Source organism: Tympanuchus pallidicinctus, unplaced genomic scaffold, assembly GCF_026119805.1.
Source record: "Tympanuchus pallidicinctus isolate F22 unplaced genomic scaffold, pur_lepc_1.0 scaffold1, whole genome shotgun sequence".
Taxonomy (NCBI): Eukaryota; Metazoa; Chordata; class Aves; order Galliformes; family Phasianidae; genus Tympanuchus; species Tympanuchus pallidicinctus.
In genome coordinates this window covers 779,123-796,330 of record NW_026294618.1, presented here as the reverse complement: position 1 = coordinate 796,330, position 17,208 = coordinate 779,123, and the positions used below count along the sequence as shown (strand labels likewise).

At 43.1% G+C, this 17,208-nt stretch overlaps 1 protein-coding gene across 1 annotated transcript in view; it reads right to left on the bottom strand.

Moving 5' to 3' along the window:
• Positions 1–1,766: 1,766 nt before the first annotated feature.
• The window catches only part of PTCHD4 (patched domain containing 4), a 92,665-nt gene continuing 77,223 nt past the window's right edge, over positions 1,767–17,208 (bottom strand). The window contains exon 3 of the mRNA XM_052691422.1: positions 1,767–16,397. Coding sequence (XP_052547382.1) covers positions 14,764–16,397 — 1,634 coding nt within the window. The 3' untranslated portion in view covers positions 1,767–14,763. The remainder of the gene's footprint in view (positions 16,398–17,208) is intronic.

The window sequence follows — 17,208 nt, the reverse complement described above, 5'->3', positions numbered from 1 at the left end:
GGAAACTCCTTCAATGGTATTCTCCTTAAGGACAAACCCTGGAAGATGGCTCGGACTGCTACCTGCAGCCATTTGGGGACATACCTGTGGAGACATTTTTGAAACAAAATGCTGCACAACTTTGAAAATCTATTCTGAAAATGCTGAAGCCTGGAGTGGTGTTTTAGGATGGGAGTCTTGTATCAGACCAGTAGCACATTACATAGAGCAGTGCTAAGAAAGCAGAAGCTTAGCAGCATTTTTCAGGGATTTGTCCAAATCTACTTCTGCTAACCTCTGCTGTGACCACTCCTTTTCACATACAAGTATTTTTTCCTCGAGTATCGTGGCTTTAGGCCAACATTGGATTGCTTCCCACAATATGGTATCTTAGAAAAACTGAGCAAGCCAGGTAAAAATTGAGCTGGTGCGCACACACACACTCAGGGGATTCAATTTTGTCAGCCACTGAGAACAGCCTATACTGCACAGCAGAACAGAGGCAGACATGCTAGCAATAACTCCCCAGTATGCAGATGGAAGGAATAGCAGGCTGAGGTATGTGGTCGATCAGAAGCCATAAGCTTCAAATTTACAGCAGTACTTTCTCAATCATTACTTCTGACATGATTTCCTGGACAAGAAATCCCCCTAGATATGAATTATCAAGACCAACTGAAAATCAGCAGGACCAGGCTCCAGCACTGCATGAGCTGAAGAGAGGGCTCGTCAATAAATTCTGATTGCTCTATTTCCTCCCTTTTATCATCCGTACCCACAGATGTTTACTCTTTTAGCAAGAAGCCAGAAGAAACAGCAGGATGTTTATGATATGCTTTGGTATGTTTCATTTCTAGCTTTGTAGTTTTTTCCCTCAACCAAGAACAAAGCAAATCTCATTTGCAACTGGTCTTTATTACTGCCTTAGTGGGAATTAAGTATCCAGCTACTCGCAGTTCAATAAACAACTCAAATCCTGTGTGAACAAAATGAACAAAGCCCATAAGTGCATGGCACAGACACCAGTGAGATGTGAGCCTGTGCCTGAAAGATAGGAGCAAAACGGGGAATATTGATGCTTGTAAAACCATGCTGGGTTAAAGACACCGGTGTCAGCCAAAGAGGATCTGCACAAAGATATTGGATCAGCTCTGTAGATGGAATGGTTACAGCGATTTTACTCCTGTGGTATCTCGGCCTAATTCCTGAGCAGAAGTAGTTAAGCTCCAGCACAGCTCCGTGCTGACACAGCGTGGCATCATGCTCCCAAATCTGCCTTGCCTTCTCCTCACTGCAGCACTGCTCAGTGCAGAAATACTTATTCCCCATCAGACGATGAGTTTGCACAGATTCTGAATTCAGTAAGCATCTTCTCTGCACGCTCTAGTTCAAATCTGTCTAAGTTGTGCTTATGTGAGTAGTCACTGATGTTTCTATTGCTTTATGCGCCCATTTGGCTACTTCCAGCTTTTACAAACCAGCTAAACTGACAAACAGCAAAGTGATATCTGAGCACCTTGGCATAAAGATCTCCCGATCTGGAGCTCTGAGAGCTCCTAAGGGCTCCAGAAAGTCACTGAGAGGGACTGCAGGAGTTACCACAGAGCCCAGGGCACTGCTCCACAGCCACAGCTGTGAGCGGCTGCGGCTGCACTGCAGTGAGGCTGAGCTCCTCCAATTGCTCTTCCTGCTAAAGGGAACAGAGGCATTCCACACTGCACTGTGGTGAAGTTCTTAAAATGCCATGGGATTAGAAATGGAAGAGCAATACTATGAAGAACATGCAGCCTCGCTTCATTCCTTCCAGCCCCTTGATACCCTGTTACCCAGTTATCCCAGAGAGCACAAAGTCTGGGGAATGAAAGTTAATGAGTCGTACTGTGTATCTTGAACTCGATATTTTTGACTTCCTGTGCCAGTAATCAGCTGGATTTCTGATCTCCTCAGCCAAAGAGTAGAAGATTGCTGTGGTTCTGAGTGCATTTATTTGCAGAAAGCATTGTAGAAGCCTGCTATTGACTCAACTGGAATAGTGGATAACAGCCAGCATGGAAATGACCTTCTTGTCTATCACTCAAAGCTAAAAAGTGTTACGGGACTCCAATTTAATGTGACAGAATATCATCACAAAGATGAAATTCTAAAGCCATCACTCAATGATTATAATTAGCCCACGGCAAGCTCCTCTGAATACCAAAGCGACTATAAAAGGTGAAAATTCTCTTAATTAGCAAAGATGCAGACAACGTACCAGTCTGACTCATGGCTGAAAGTCTCCAATTAACCTGGCCCAGATTGAGATGATTAGGGCAGCTCTGATTGTGTGAAAGAAATAAAAACAGTGTGACATTAAGTCTTGTATTTTTCCATCCCTGCTCGTGCTCTTCGGAGTTGCATGCTGGCACATCTCTTGTGAACACGTTTCCTGACCTGCTGCAAGAAATCAATCTCAAATCTAGCAAACCCTGATGACACCCTGGAAATGTTTTTAAATATTGAGAATGATTCGTACAACAAATTCCTAGCTGGGTATCATGCAGCCCTGTTCAAGCTGTCCAGTTCTATAGTTGGTAAAACTACTAACCTGACTAACGAGAGCAAGAAACTATCACTTTTCATATGGTGGCAGTTTGTCAATGCATCTCACACTGTTCCTCTGATCGTTGCATCATGGTAGTTGAAAAGTTGCTTCACATGGACTGATCATACATCTAAGATATGCAGTGAGCACATCTCATGGCTTGAAGAAGAGAAGAGCACAGCAACCCTTTGCATTCGGACTGCACTGCCCTGCCCTGTTGGCACTGCACAAAACCCAAGTGCTGCAATGTGTGGGAGTTGCAGATTAAACTGGTTTGAACAGCAATAACACAGATAAAAGGGATGACAGAGAGTTGGGGCACTTCCCCAGCTTCTCAGAGGTGTTTGGTTTGCACCCCTAGAAGTAATTCAGGTAGGTCTGCACAAGCTGCACTTGTGTCTCTGCAACACATCTTAGGGAAGAGCACTATGTAGTTGGATTCATTTAAAGTCCAGATTGAGAAACAGCCTTAAACAGAACTGCAGCATTCCCAAACGAAATTACAGAATCACAGAAACGTATCTTGGGTTGGAGAAGACCTTAAAAATCATCCAGTCCCACCCTCTGCCATAGGCTGTGTCCCCAGCTCAGGCTGCCCAGAGCCCATCCACAGCCTCCACCACCTCCAGGGATGGGGCACCACAGCTCTGGTGAGACCAAGAATAATCTGCTACAAAACACTGGAACATAGACTGGGACACCTTCATTGCAGCAGAGCAGTGAAAGTACCAATGCAGGCTAAAACTGGAAAACCTGAATATCCTTCTGTGACTTCATCACAGAAGAGAAGGCTGCAAGGTGACCTGAGAGCAGTCTGGCAGTATCCAAAGGCGAGCTACAGGAAAGAAGGGGGCAGACTCTTTAGCAGGGTCTGTGGTGACAGAACAAGGGGAAATGTCTTCAAGTTCAAGGAGAATAGATTTGGGTCAGATATAAGGAAAAATCCTTCTCAGTGAGGGTGGTGAGGCACTGGAACAGGATGCCCAGTGATGTGGTTGATCCCTGGAGACTGTCAAGGTGAGGCTGGACCTGGTTTCATGGAAAGCTGGAGCCCCTGGGCCAGCAGCTGCTCTGCTGCATTCTGATGGCTTTCATGAACACGCAGCCCCAAGGGAGGTGGAGTAAATAGCCCTGGTAAAGGAAGATTATGTCTCTTTGTTTCACCTTCAAAGATGTGCAATAAAATAAGAAGAATGGAGGAATGGGGAACATTGTGTAGCTCAGATCAAAACACTTAAATAAAAACTGAAAATGGAAAAAATGACTGCTACTGGAAAAAAGTGCTACTGAGTGAGTTGGTTAAACTGTGGTATAGCAGCCAGATGTCAGAGAGCAAAACTTGAGGACAAAATCATCAGTAGGCGAGCAAGCAAGCTTCATTTGCTGTTATACCATGCAGGAGGACTGACATCAGCTGAGATTCTTGGCTGTGCATTCAGGAATCTTTCTGATAAGGTAGTTGATATGCAGAATGGGGAACTCTGCAATTGATGAATAGGAGGATGTTTGACCTGAGGCCCATACAGATGTGTTGATGCTGCTGAGGGTCTATCATGTAGGCTAACCATGACCAGAAGATGCAGTTCCTGAATTCCTAGCAGAATTATGGCAAATTGCTGCTGTCTGATTAGTGAGTTGCACCATGTGCTGTAGAATTTTGGCAACAAATAATATTTCATGACTTCTTGCAATTCGTCTGAAGAACTTCAATGTAGTATTTCTCGCATGCATTTCTTTCACTCAGTATTATCCAGGGTTCTACAGCGTTTGATGACCTCAGGACCCAAAAGTTAGCATTTCACCTCAGGAAATGAGAACTTCCTGCTTTTCTTTCAGCACGGCGAGTGACACCGCAGCAGCCAGCAGAGGTGGCTCTCCAGCAGTGTCACTCTTCAGTGCCTCCTGAGACCTCTGGGATGGAAGAGTTACCTGGGGAAATGGTGACAGAATGGGAAAGAAGTGCCCAGGGCAGGACAGGTGGAAGTAGATATCTTAAAGATTCCTTCCAACCCAAGCCATTCTAGCCATTCTGTGTACCTGCAGAAAGCAGCCTGACGAGGAGGGACAGGTCTGTGTGCTGGGTCACATGCCCTCTCCAAATATTATTATGCATTACTATCAAAACAACAGAAGTGATAGCACAGAGGCAGATGGACAGCGTTGATCACCACAGGGTCAGGTTCCCTCGGCTTCCCAGGGCTGATCAGGGAAAGCTGATCAACGCTGCCTTTAATGTTAAAGAGGCTGAATATTACCAGAGTTGTGGAAGGGAGAAGCAAGGCTCAGAGAAAACTTGGTGAGAAAGGAGACGTTGGCATGAGCAGCGGGGAAGGGAGGAACCGGGTCACGTCCTGTGGAGGCAATTACCTGCTCAGCTCTGGGAAATATCCAGCATGGCTTCAGGGCAGCTGTAAATAGATAATCTGCCACGGTGTGTGAGGGCCCATATGCCAGCTCAGGGCTGCCAATCCCATCACCCACACTTCCCAGTCTCTAAGATGCCCAGCGCTCCTTGTGAGGTTTCCTGGTTCTGCCCACACTGTGTGTTTACTTTTAGACTAAATGTGAGGAAAGATGTTTCTTGACAAATTGATCCTGTGATATGCATTAATACTGAATATCTTCCCATTAAAGAAAGGGAAAATTCCAATATTAAAGAGGAATATACTTTATTGAAGAATTCAGTCTTTCAAAGACGTAAGTATTTGGTATAGAGTATCAAGCTCAGTAAAAGTCTGTTATACAAATATGCTCATGGCATAATCTTGAAAAATATTAACAGTTTCCAGCAACAAGGGAGCTTTATGAGGGAGGAAAAAACAATATTGACTCACGGTGTTTATTCGTAGCATAGTAAAGTTGCCCACACCTGAGAAATTTCAGTAATTAAACACCTAATGCCAAATTCATACAAGGAAAGGTTAAGCAAATTTCTACAACTTAAACGGGGATAGAAAAGCTGATCACCATGGGCTTAAAGAAAGAACAAACATGACATTTAATTAGAGTGTAAATGGACGTAAATAACGTTTGGAAGAAATGCCCTTCATCTGCCCCTGCAGCTCTGGCCTAATCAGCCAGTTTGGCATTCTCGCCCTGCACTACACCTGGCTGCTCACAACCACTGACTTGCCATGTTCTGTCCATCCAGCTCCCATCCCAGAGCCCCCACCACCTGGTAAAGAAGCCCTCCCCCAGGCACAGCCAACACTTGAACTGATCGTTGCCCATCGTCTCGGAAGGTTTGTCACCATCTTCACTGCACTTTCTGTGAACGCAGGGATGAACCTGGCACCACAGCAGGTGTGTATCCACCACCCACCCTGGGCTGCTCACCAGGAGCTGCTGCTGGATGTCCACATGGCCTCCTGCTAAAGGAGCCATGCAGTGCCCACTTCTGGCCCTAACAACCAGGCTGTCTGCTCTGAGTGTGCCTGATCTAGGATGGATGCATTCCACTATTTCCCTTTGCTGTGGTTGGACCCTTCCCTAACAGGTTGGCTGCAGACATCTCAGGGAAAGACTCGTTTCCTGGAGAGATACCATTTGTCATTGGACTCTTATACATTTATGGAGCCTATGCTGCTATTGAGCTTGACATTTTAGGGTTTTTGAAAGCTTTTGATTTCTTAAGAAACAGCAGAGTTACACTGAACCATTTGAGGTGGAAGAAATACCCTTTTAAGATGAGAATATCTGCTTGTCTCTTATCAGCCCGTAAAAGGCTTATATGAATACCTTCATAGATCCTGATGACTTTACTGAAGCCAGAGGGGTTATTCCCAGTGTTTGTGGCTTGGCAGTAGTATCTGCTTTTGCAGGAATGGGGACCTGGTCTCTCTTCCAGATGTACACAGGTGTCCCTTACCCTGTGCAGCCCAAGGGTTTGTACGGTATTACTTTCCACTTCTGTTCCATTCATGTCACCATTCATTTAGTTGAATTAGAAAGCAACAGATGATGCCATGACAAGTTCTACACTGGGCACAAAGCCAGTTTTTCTTTTTACTGACAAAGCTGGCTTCAACTTCATCAAGCAATTCCTCTCTGATCTGTAATAGAGGCTCATCCGGCACTTCTCCAGAATGTCACTTGAAAGAAATAATGAATGACATTAAATGAAAGTTTCATTTTTTTTTCTTTTAAAAATGAGCTTTAACATCATAAAATACCATATTCTCATTCCGAGTCAAATATCTTCTTGTTATTTTTCCAAGAAAAGTGCTCAGCAAGGCTTTGTTCTTGCCTGCCTTTTATGACTCTAACAAATCACTAAAATGTCCCTGAGATGTCTCACATCAGGGAAATTGGAACCCTGAAAAATATATGTTCTTGGCATAGTCTTCCTATATATTGTGAAACTGATACTGTAATTGTAGGATTTAGTATGTTATGGAAGAAAGGCCTTTTCTTTTAAGGTCTCTTTTTCTACTCAGCTCATATTTAAATGGAAGCAGAGATAAGAGCATCCTTATTTAGCTCGGTACTTAAACACATGCTTAACTCCAAAGATGACTCAGTCCACGAGACTTAAGAATTTGATTAAACGAAGCCATTTAGCTGAGTGCTATGCCAGATTAAGATCTTCACAAGTAAAACTCCAGTACTGTATAGGCAGCATCCAGCTCTAAAGCTATAGCTTTGCTACTACACCAAGCATTGGCAGGGGGTGCTCTCAGACCCTGGTGGAGGCTGGCATGTCAGTGTGTGCCAGTGTCGATGCTGCTGGGCTGTTCTATGATCTGAAAAATAGGTAACTGCAAGCAGACAGTCTGGTGGGAGAGGGCTGTGGGACATGGCAGTGCCCAGAGCATCCCTGGAAACTGCCAGGGAAGAGTCAGCTTTCCAGGTCAGACTTCCCTGGAGATTGGATGGGCTTGAAGATGAATTCCTGTGTCATGCCATAGCCTGGAACCACCTCTCAAGGCAATTCCCCCAGCTAAGGGACTGAGCCTTAACTTCTGGGATTCTGTTCCTCCCTCACACCCAGGACTCAGAGGGTGGTGAGGCACTGGCACAGGTTGCCCAAGGAGGCTGTGGATGCCCCATCCCTGCAGGCATTCAAGGCCAGGCTGGATGTGGCTCTGGGCAGCCTGGGCTGCTGGTTGGTGACCTGCACACAGCAGGGGGCTGGGACTGGAGGAGCGCTGTGGGCCTTTGCAACCCAGGCCATGCTGGGATTCTATGATGATTCGATGATTCTATGACTGAGGTCAGCAGAGAATTGTTTTATACACGTGGCTTTCTGAGGAGTCAGAAGAGATCCAGCTCTCAGGCAGACCCAGATGCAGTCACTGCTGGGTCCTGCACAGCTGGACAATCCCTGTCTGAAGCTATCCCAGGAGCAGGCACCTCTGCTTTTCTATCTCATGATGGAAAGCTGTCTGGTTGCAGAATAGATCTTGAAACATCACTGTTATTCTTTATAGAGATAAAACAAAATCACACGTCCCACAAATCCCACAGGTTTGATATCTGTGCATACACATCTCTGAATATGAATGTGCCAACCTCTCTGCTGCCAGAAGCAGCAGCAGCTGCAGCACGGATCTGAAACCAGTGGGGCGTCCCCCAGAGAAAGGCTGCTTCTGGCTTTTAGGACCTGGTGTAGATGTGGGTTTGTCTTCGGTACAACAAGTGTGCAAAGTCTAGTCCTTTCTGATGGAACGAAATAAGATCAAAGATGCATTATGCCAGAACTGCAATAGAAACATATAAAAGTATTACATGTTTGGACCAAGATTCCTCTACTCATGGAGACTCTTCATACGCTGACATTCCTGTTCAAACTGTCACATAAAGAAATTGTATCTGTAACTGAATATAAATGATTCCATGATTTGTTCTCAAGTGGCTTATTGACTCAAAAATGATGCTCTTGTTCCTTAGGAACCCAGTGCAAAACCCCACAGCGCCTGGGCTGTGAAGCAGGTCTGCAGCAAGGGGCTGCCACACTGCCTTCTCCTGGAATACATCCTTCTCCAGCAGAAGCTGTGCTAATGCCTTCAGGATTTTAGTACATAAACGGGGCGGAATCGGGTGTGTGCCGAGGAGCACCGCGCCGCTGGCACAGCCGAGGTGCTGCTGCTGCAGGTCATGGTGACACCGTTATCAATCTGTGTTAGAAGCACTGCCTGCAGTACCCAGCAGGCTGATGCACTGAGGCTGAAGTTAAGCAGCATACTGTTGAAGTACCATTAATTTTTTCTAGTGCGGCTGTATCAGCATTTCCACTGGAAGGACTTGCTTCCAGAGCCTTGTATAATTCAGCCTGGAAAATGTGCTCTGAACAGAAACTTGGCACAAAATGCTCCCAGCAGGGAGAGTATTTTCTTTTTCAGGGCATGAACAAATATCCATTTAGCTCTGTTTCTGAGACAGAACCAAAGAAAAGCTAGGCCTTTTAAGATAAAGGAGCGCTGAAAACAAAATTCCTTCAGTGAAAAGAATACAAAGAGTAGAAGTTTATGAGATAAAAAGTGCAGAAAAATGAAAAATTAATCCTAATTATTTTCTGAGCTTTCTTACAGACAATATTCTGTTTGAAGAATGTTTTGAGCTATTTGGGTACTGTTATTAATTAACTAGGTCTGTACCAGACCCAGTGCTTTGATGCATCCGAGCATCCTCCAGTTATTTCAACAGGGTTGCACATTCAGTTTTTTCAAGAAGAAGTTAAAAAGAAAAATTTTGAAGAGGTTAAGAGTGTACATAGATGATTAAAGTACAAAATAAGTTGAGCTGCAAAGGGAAGATAGCCTGAGGGAGTGAGAAGGAGAAACTTTACTTTTTTTAATGAGGAAGCATGATGAAAATGAGAATAGTGTGAACATGTTGGTATGGCTGATAGGAGACAGGGAAAGCAAGGAAAGTTCTAAACTGCTTCACACTTCCTTTATTTCAGCAGGCTTTTGACTGCTGAAAGGATATCAGATCCCTCTGTTTTGTCTGAAAACCCACAGCCCACATCAAGCCATGGTTAAGCAGCAACGTTACACACTGACACAGATGAGCATCCAAATTTCACAACAGATCATTTGCTTTTAAGCAGTGAAGGAGATAGAAAGAAGAAAGCCCTGTGGATTAAGAGGAAAATCTTACCAAGATCTTGCTTCTGCCTGACTAATATGATCAGAAGTTGCATCTCTCCAGTGCCAGGCAGTTGGGATGATGTGTGGGGCTATGGCATGAGAAGTGGGGATCTCTCACAGAACGCCACCGAAGCTTTGAATTTCCTTCCCACAGGTGTGTGAAACCCAAGATGGGATTCCTTCCTTGCTCCAAGAAGAAAACAGGTTTTGGAGTGACTCATATTGAGGTGTGCTTGGTCTGTGGTGTTCTTTTATGCAAGTTTACGGTGCAATGAAGCATTCTGGTTGATGGATGAGCTGCTTTCCATATCCAGTTTCATTCCTGTTCAAATGCCTCCTTGCTTGGGTAAGATGTTACAAACCATGAATCAAAATCCTGACTATTGCTTGATTACTTCATCCTCCACACCACTTGCTCCACTTAGTTTCCATTTCACTTTAATCTGGAACTTTCACTTTAATCTAGAACATTCCTTGAGACAGCCCTAACATCATTCTGTGTTTGGAGCCTTTGTGGAGGATACGCTGCCCCTTCACAAAGTATCCCTGCTCCATAACACCAACACATCACTTGTTCCCTAATTGCTTAACTTTGCTTCCTCTTAGTGTTTCCCAGAACATCAAATGAGGGCTTGAAGTACTCAAAAACCTAGTGTTGCAATGAAAAAGAACTGATTAAAATTCATAATTACCAAAATAAATAAATAAATAAATAAAAACCAAGGAGACTTAGCATGGTGCTTCCATAAAGACAATAAGCCAAGCTCTTGTCATAGTGAAATGTGGAATAACTCTATTGAAATAAATCTTAATTAAGCTAGAGTCACTACTCAGTGTGACTTAATTAAGAGCAGAACAGTGAGAGCCTTTTGGGAAAAAAGGGAATACTGATTATACAATTATTTTACTTCATATTTCTTCTTCCCCCCCAGACTTTCCATCTTGCTGCAGAAAAATTCAAACCTAAAGTTGCTTAAGTTAGCTCAGCAAGATATTAGCATGGCAAGTTTCATCCATCCTGCTTAGGAATCTTCTGAAATAAAAAGCTGAGAATGACAGTTTAGAAGACAATCTCTTTAAACTATACATGCAAGGTGCCATGCATTTGTACCTATCCTGATCATAAAAATTTGTCACTTTGTTAGGCAATAAATTTATGAAACTTCAAGTACTGAACTACAGAGGTGAAGCCCTAATTCTTACAAAGAAGACAGAGGCGTAAATTACAGTTAGAACTACTTGCATGGAAAAGTGTAATGGAAAAAATTACACAGGACACCTCCACTTCAGCTTCCTGAACACAGCATGCAACAATGGCTGTATAGTATAGGCAGATATATTCAACAAGCATATCAACAATGAAGACGTCCATTTGTTGTGGTTTCATTTCTTACTGGCTAAAAAGCATGCAGAGCCAGATATATTTTGGCAATAAATCTGTTGACTTCAACAGATTGGGGGAATGAAATCAAACCCAGTAGGAAAATGCACGCAGGGTCCTTACCAGCTTATGTAGACTATGTCTAGAAACAGACGTTAATGGAATATGTGCAATACCCCAGGGACCTACTGTAAATGGTAAGAAGGTTATAAAGAAGATCCAATACCTAGCTTGGATCAGAGTGTCATCCTGCTTGGGTATGTGCACTACGTCCTGTCTTCACTGTTGCTTATGCAGCTCCAGTTCAGCTGAACAGGTGCTGTGTGGGTGCAGAAGAGGGTAGAAAATATTCAAAAGCATCGCAAGAAGAACAAAAAGAATGGGAAGACATTAATAAGTACGTTCTTTCCGCCCCAAAATTGCTCTCATATGACTGAATTAAAGAAGAAAATGATATCTTTTCTCGCTTGAGAAGTTTTTCTGAGTCCATAGAGAGTGATATATCTGCATAAGTAGCAGCGGCAATGTTCTTTCCTGCAAAAGGACTGATAGATAAAATAACAAAATGACATCAGTGAAGGGTCTGTTTGTTTTGTGCTCTACTCCTGCGTTACCTTCAAAATCAAAACCTCCTTTTTAAAGGGTGTAATCTGCATGTTTTGTGCCTGCTGTATACAGGTGCTGCTGCACACGCATGATATTGCGACCACCACGTGTGAGCACGTCCTCAGCATTGACATCTTGGCTCACCAATCTCTGCAGCAAATTCCAGCAGCAAATTTATAAGCTCTGTTCTGCATGAAGTCCTCATATCCAATCGCAGACTTTGAGCTGAGTTACACCAGGGAATTATCCCTAAAATAGATGCTTGGGAGACAAGACTCTAAGGCCTTTTTCTGTTCTCTTTCACTTGGTATTTGAACACTTTAAGTGGGGTTAATCTCACCAAACTTGGATGAGCTGGCATTGCTGATGTGCTTGAAGTAAACACTCAGAGCTTCCTTTATCACCAGTGGGTAGAAACAGGCATTTTAGAGGTGTGATTCACGCACAGCTGTAAAATGGGTCACAGCTGCCTGTCTCTCTATTATGACCACAAAAGAAGCTCAGTTAATAATATCTTCAGCAGTCAACATCCAATGTTAGATGAGATGAATCCCTGCTTTGATGGCTTTGGAAAACGCTACTTCCTTCAATACAATACTCAGCAGAGATTCTCAGGATACATCTGTGTGGAACCAGAGAAGGCCATTGTGATGCATGGGGCAGGTGAGAAAAAGGACATCTCCAGAAGTGATACCCAGGGCTCACAGTTGTGCTATAATAGTCAGATTTTGTATAGACAGTGGAGGAAACCTTAGAAGAGCCACGGAAAACTTGGCATTCAGAACCTAAAAAGGATGGATATTGCACAATGTCTTTGAGATGCAGATCAAAGTCAGTAAGTTCTTCCCAACAAGGGATGCCTATGAGCCATACCTCAACATTGAAACATCCCCCGCTCCTAAATCTTACTGAAATATCTAGATCTTAGTTTTGCAGCTGACTCTTTCAATATCTCGGGTCAAACCAATAACCTTGATCTAGATATACCTGAAGTTTAGATCTGGATTCAAACTTTGGAAGCTTTGCCTGTCTAGAAAATGTATCTTTCCCTAAAACTTGTTGCACACAAAAGGTCCCTCGAACAATCAAGAACTCTGACCACTCTTATAACACAGAGGTCATTTTTTTGGCAAATGGAAATGGCAAAATACAGAAAGGACAGAGAAGAGGAAAAACTGCATATCTTAAAAACAGAAACAGCTGACGAGCATTAGATCTGCAATGGCTTTTTGTGCTGCAGGTGAATTTCCTCTGGCTCTCCCCAACAATGAAACAGTAGGAAGAGGTGGGAGATGTCACAGAACAAAGGATCAATTTGCAGAGAGCTTTTTAGAGAAATGCATGTACAAACCCTCATCAGCAAACTCTGCAGACTCAGTTGACCATCCACGAACAAACACGAATACACATTGCGGAAGGCAAATGGCTTCCAGACATCTTTAAATGTACCCACAAGTAATACAAAGCAGACACAAACACTCCATACAGTGATATCTTTACATAGTGTCCTCACGGATACTATATATTCAGGAAGACATTGCTCATGTAGGTGATGCTATACCATATTCCAGAGAGTAGAAAGCAAGCCCTTTTAAAGTACTGGAAGAGAAGATGGAGATGGCAAGCTCCAGTGGAGGACTGGGCCAAGAGCAAACTGAAATGGCTAGATTAGTTTTCATCCCTTCTCTTGGGTTACTAAACTGTATAGTTTACAAAGCAGAGACAGTCATTCACGGTTCTTTACAGTATAATTTCCATCATCATGTAGTTACTGTGGATTTACCACATTCTTTTGTGAGATTTCAACTGCCAGAACAAAGCTTTGTATTGCAGACAATCGGCACTCAAATATTTAGGAATAATAATAAAGACATTCCTCCCTCCCCTCCCCTTCCCTTGGGGGACTGATCTGTCTTTTTACAACTGGGAGTTTCTTCAGTCCTATGAAAACCCCAAGGATTTTCATAATCGTTGTTATTTAATCTAATATAGCAAATGTTTGACTGATGTTCTGCTTAAAGAAGGGGAAAATCCCACTTCCTGCAGCATATTGCAGGGATCATCAAACATACCCCTTTGTCTGTTGGACCAAATACATAATGATAGTACTGTGTGGGTGCTCCAGAGCTGACTCAGCTGTAACACAGTCACATTGTGTCTGTGATATGCAATCCATCATTACATTTAAAGCACCGACTTGATTAATATTCAGTATCTCATGTCAACACTGATAAATGAGGATTCAAAGTGTTACACGGCAGGAACTGCAAGCATTGCTGCAGTGGTAATGGCCTGGGTTGGTTTCGTGGCATCTGTTACTTCAAGGGGAATTTTGCAATTCAGAAATACCCAAGTGCAGGTATGGAGGCAACTGCCAGTTGTGACCACTTGGGATAAATGTCATCTGTCACTTTTAAAGAAACTAAACATTGCATTTCCAAATGACCTACTGCAATTTCTTCTCCTATATGAACAGGATTTCTCTCCCTTGGCAGTTCAGCTTTGCCATTGAAATTCACATTAACTGTAACTGTGATGTTATAGATATACATGGTATACTGAAATTGGGAAGTACTTTGGCTTAGGCTGATTTAAACACCTACTTCCCAAGTGCATAGGTTTTATCTTTACTTGCTCAAGAAAAGGAACAATACCATGACATTTTTAGGTTTTGTTCCCTTTTCTCGCTTGAAATGCTTTTTGTTTTTCTTTGTTTTGTTCTGTTTTGTTTTGCTCTGGGCAATTTTATCAAAGTATTCTCTTTTTCCCCTACTGTTTACTTAATGGTAACTTTTTTTTCCACCTTTGCTTCAGTCTTAAGTATGACAGATCAAGCAATTCCCGTTAGAGCTACAGTTTGATACTCAGAAACATTTAATGGCCAATAAACTCTTCCCTGGTGGAGAATGAGAATTCAAAGGAAATATCTGTGGTTGTTTTCACTTTCATTATTTTTGTTAAAAACAGTTTGCACCTTGATGTGTCATGAATACCCCTTCTTGATCTTCCTTTGCCTTGTCAGACCTGGCCAGCACAAGCAGCTGAGATCTTTGCTCTATTTTCCCTGCATCTCTGTGCAACACTTTTTTTAAAAAGAGAAAATATTCTTATTTTTTCTGCGCCTTTCAGACCGCTGTCACGTGATCAGGATTCTCCTGAATCTCTATGCATTCGATCTCTTCTCGTTCCTTCCTTTTGGCTCGTTTCTTTTTTTTGTGGTGCTTTTTGGAAGGTGGGAAAAAGGTTAGAAAGACGGGCAAAATAACAAAACAGTGCAGAAGTGTGCAACTGCCGGCAAGCAGCAAGCATTTGAACAGTGTGAAGGTCAAGTTTGAAGGCACAAAGAGAAGGGGGACCAACCCAATAAGAAAAGAAGAAACGTTCTGCAAAATGGCTGTCCCATGCTCTTGGAGGGAGTTCTTTATACATTGAGTTCGGGTGTGCTCAGTAGCTAGTACAAATGTATAAAGCAGGGGTGCACAGTGGTCTATGGCAAAATTCAAGGTGTAGATAAGGCACAGTATAGAAATGCAATCCATGTCTACATTCCATAAGGTCATCAAGCCAAGGACGCCCAGCTCTATTGAGGTGACGCTGAGAATTAACCAGAAATTTCCCAGAGGATGGATAACCAGGAAAAAGGTCAGTATTAACACCAGCAGGATGCCAAAACCAGAAATCAGGACAGGCATAGTTACTGATAAACCATAGTGGTCCATGAAAACAAAGGTAGGGTTGAACACTATGAACTTGATGCTCTGTATAAGAGAGAGTGGTCTCAGTTTCTCCAGTAATTCCACTGCCTCCCTCTGTGTGTTTTCACTAGTCCTGGCCACCAGGTACAGACGAGAAGCTATTATGTTATTCTCATCTCCAGCTTTAGAGAATATGATGTCATTTTTGAAGTGCTGGAATTCTGGCTTTTTTAAAAAGGAGCTCTGGAGGATACTGATAAAGTCACTTTTGTTAGTTGCACTGATGTTGCCCACTCGAAGGAACTGGTAATACTGCTCGATCCAGGACACTGTGTTGAACCCTTGGCTCAGTGTTTTTAGGTCTTCTTGCACAGTGCCATTCCAGTACTCCAGAGGTTCATAAATATAGAATCCTATCACCGGGCTGTAGTTGCTGAAGTACTTTTGCTGAATGAGGGCATAGGAGACGCTTGGAGACTCACTGGCAAGAAGGTTAATAATGTTGGCTCCATCATTAATCTGTAAGCACCCCATAAAGGAGAAAGAGGCATAGATGAGATACAGTATCACCACAAAAGGCTTGACGTAGATGTTGGTAATCCACTCATTGTAATGCTCTCGGAGGAAATGCTGGATAAAGTGATGCTGGTATGGGTTGGTCTCATGATGAGAAGAATGTTGATGACCATCATTCATCATGGTCTGGAACCACACAGGCTTTCGGTCCAGGTATTCTGCTGAAGGGATTTTACAGCAGAAGATACTGTGATAACGGTTCTGCTCCAACTGGCCAGCAAAGACCAGGCAGGAGCCAAAGAATGAGAAGATATAGAAGTAGTTCAACAGGATGGAGACACACATGTTCTGGCAGAAGACTTTTACAGCTTCAATGTTAGTGAAAGGGCTTGCGCCCATGCCAAAGGCTATGAAATACAAGGAGCTTGTCATTGTGTAGGACACCATGACATCTGAGTAGGCATCTGCTACTCTGTCCTTGAATGGAAGATTCTCTCTTGTTCGACGCCATCCTGAAAGAAGTTCAAATACTCCTTTGGTTCCATGACCTGAAATGAGAAAACAAAGCATATACATGTGCATAGATAAAAGAGGACCCACATTTTCATCCTCCAGAAGTAAAAAAAAATGTTGTCAGCTAAGTTATAGTCATAAGTTTAGTTATGATTTTATCACCTGTTATACAAATTAGAAATTGTGATGTGTCTGTGTAAGGCTGGATACCAGAAATCATATGCAGATACTTAAACAAAGGCCCCATGCTTATCATCCCTGCAGTGAAATTATGAAATATAATTTGAAAGACACTCACTGATCTTCATGAACAGTTCTGAAATGAATAGCCTGTATAGGATGAAGGTAAACATTATGTTCAGAATCAGAATGGCTTGGGTGGGAAGGGACTGCAAGGATCTTCAGATTCCAACCCCCCCGCTGCAGGCAGGGTTGCCAAATTCTAGATCAAGCACCAGATTAGGTTTCCCAGGTCCCATTCATTCTGGCCATGAATGCCTCCAGGGACGGAGTATCCACAGTCCCTCTGGGCAACCGGTTCCAGCACATCACCACCCTCTCAGTAGAAAATTTCCCTCAGACATTTAATCTCGATCTTCCTTCCTTCAGTTTAAAACCTTTACTTCCTCTTGTCCTATCACTCCTCTTGTCCTATCACTATCTATCTGTGTAAAAAGTTGTTTAAGTTGTTTTTCCTCTTGTTTTTAGGCTCTTTTAATATTGGAAGGCTACAATGAGGTCTTACTAGAGCCTACTCAACTCCAGACTGAACAAGCCCACCTCCCTCAGCCTGTCTTCATAGAAGAGGTGCTCCAGCCCACTGAGCATCTTTGTGGCCCTCATCTG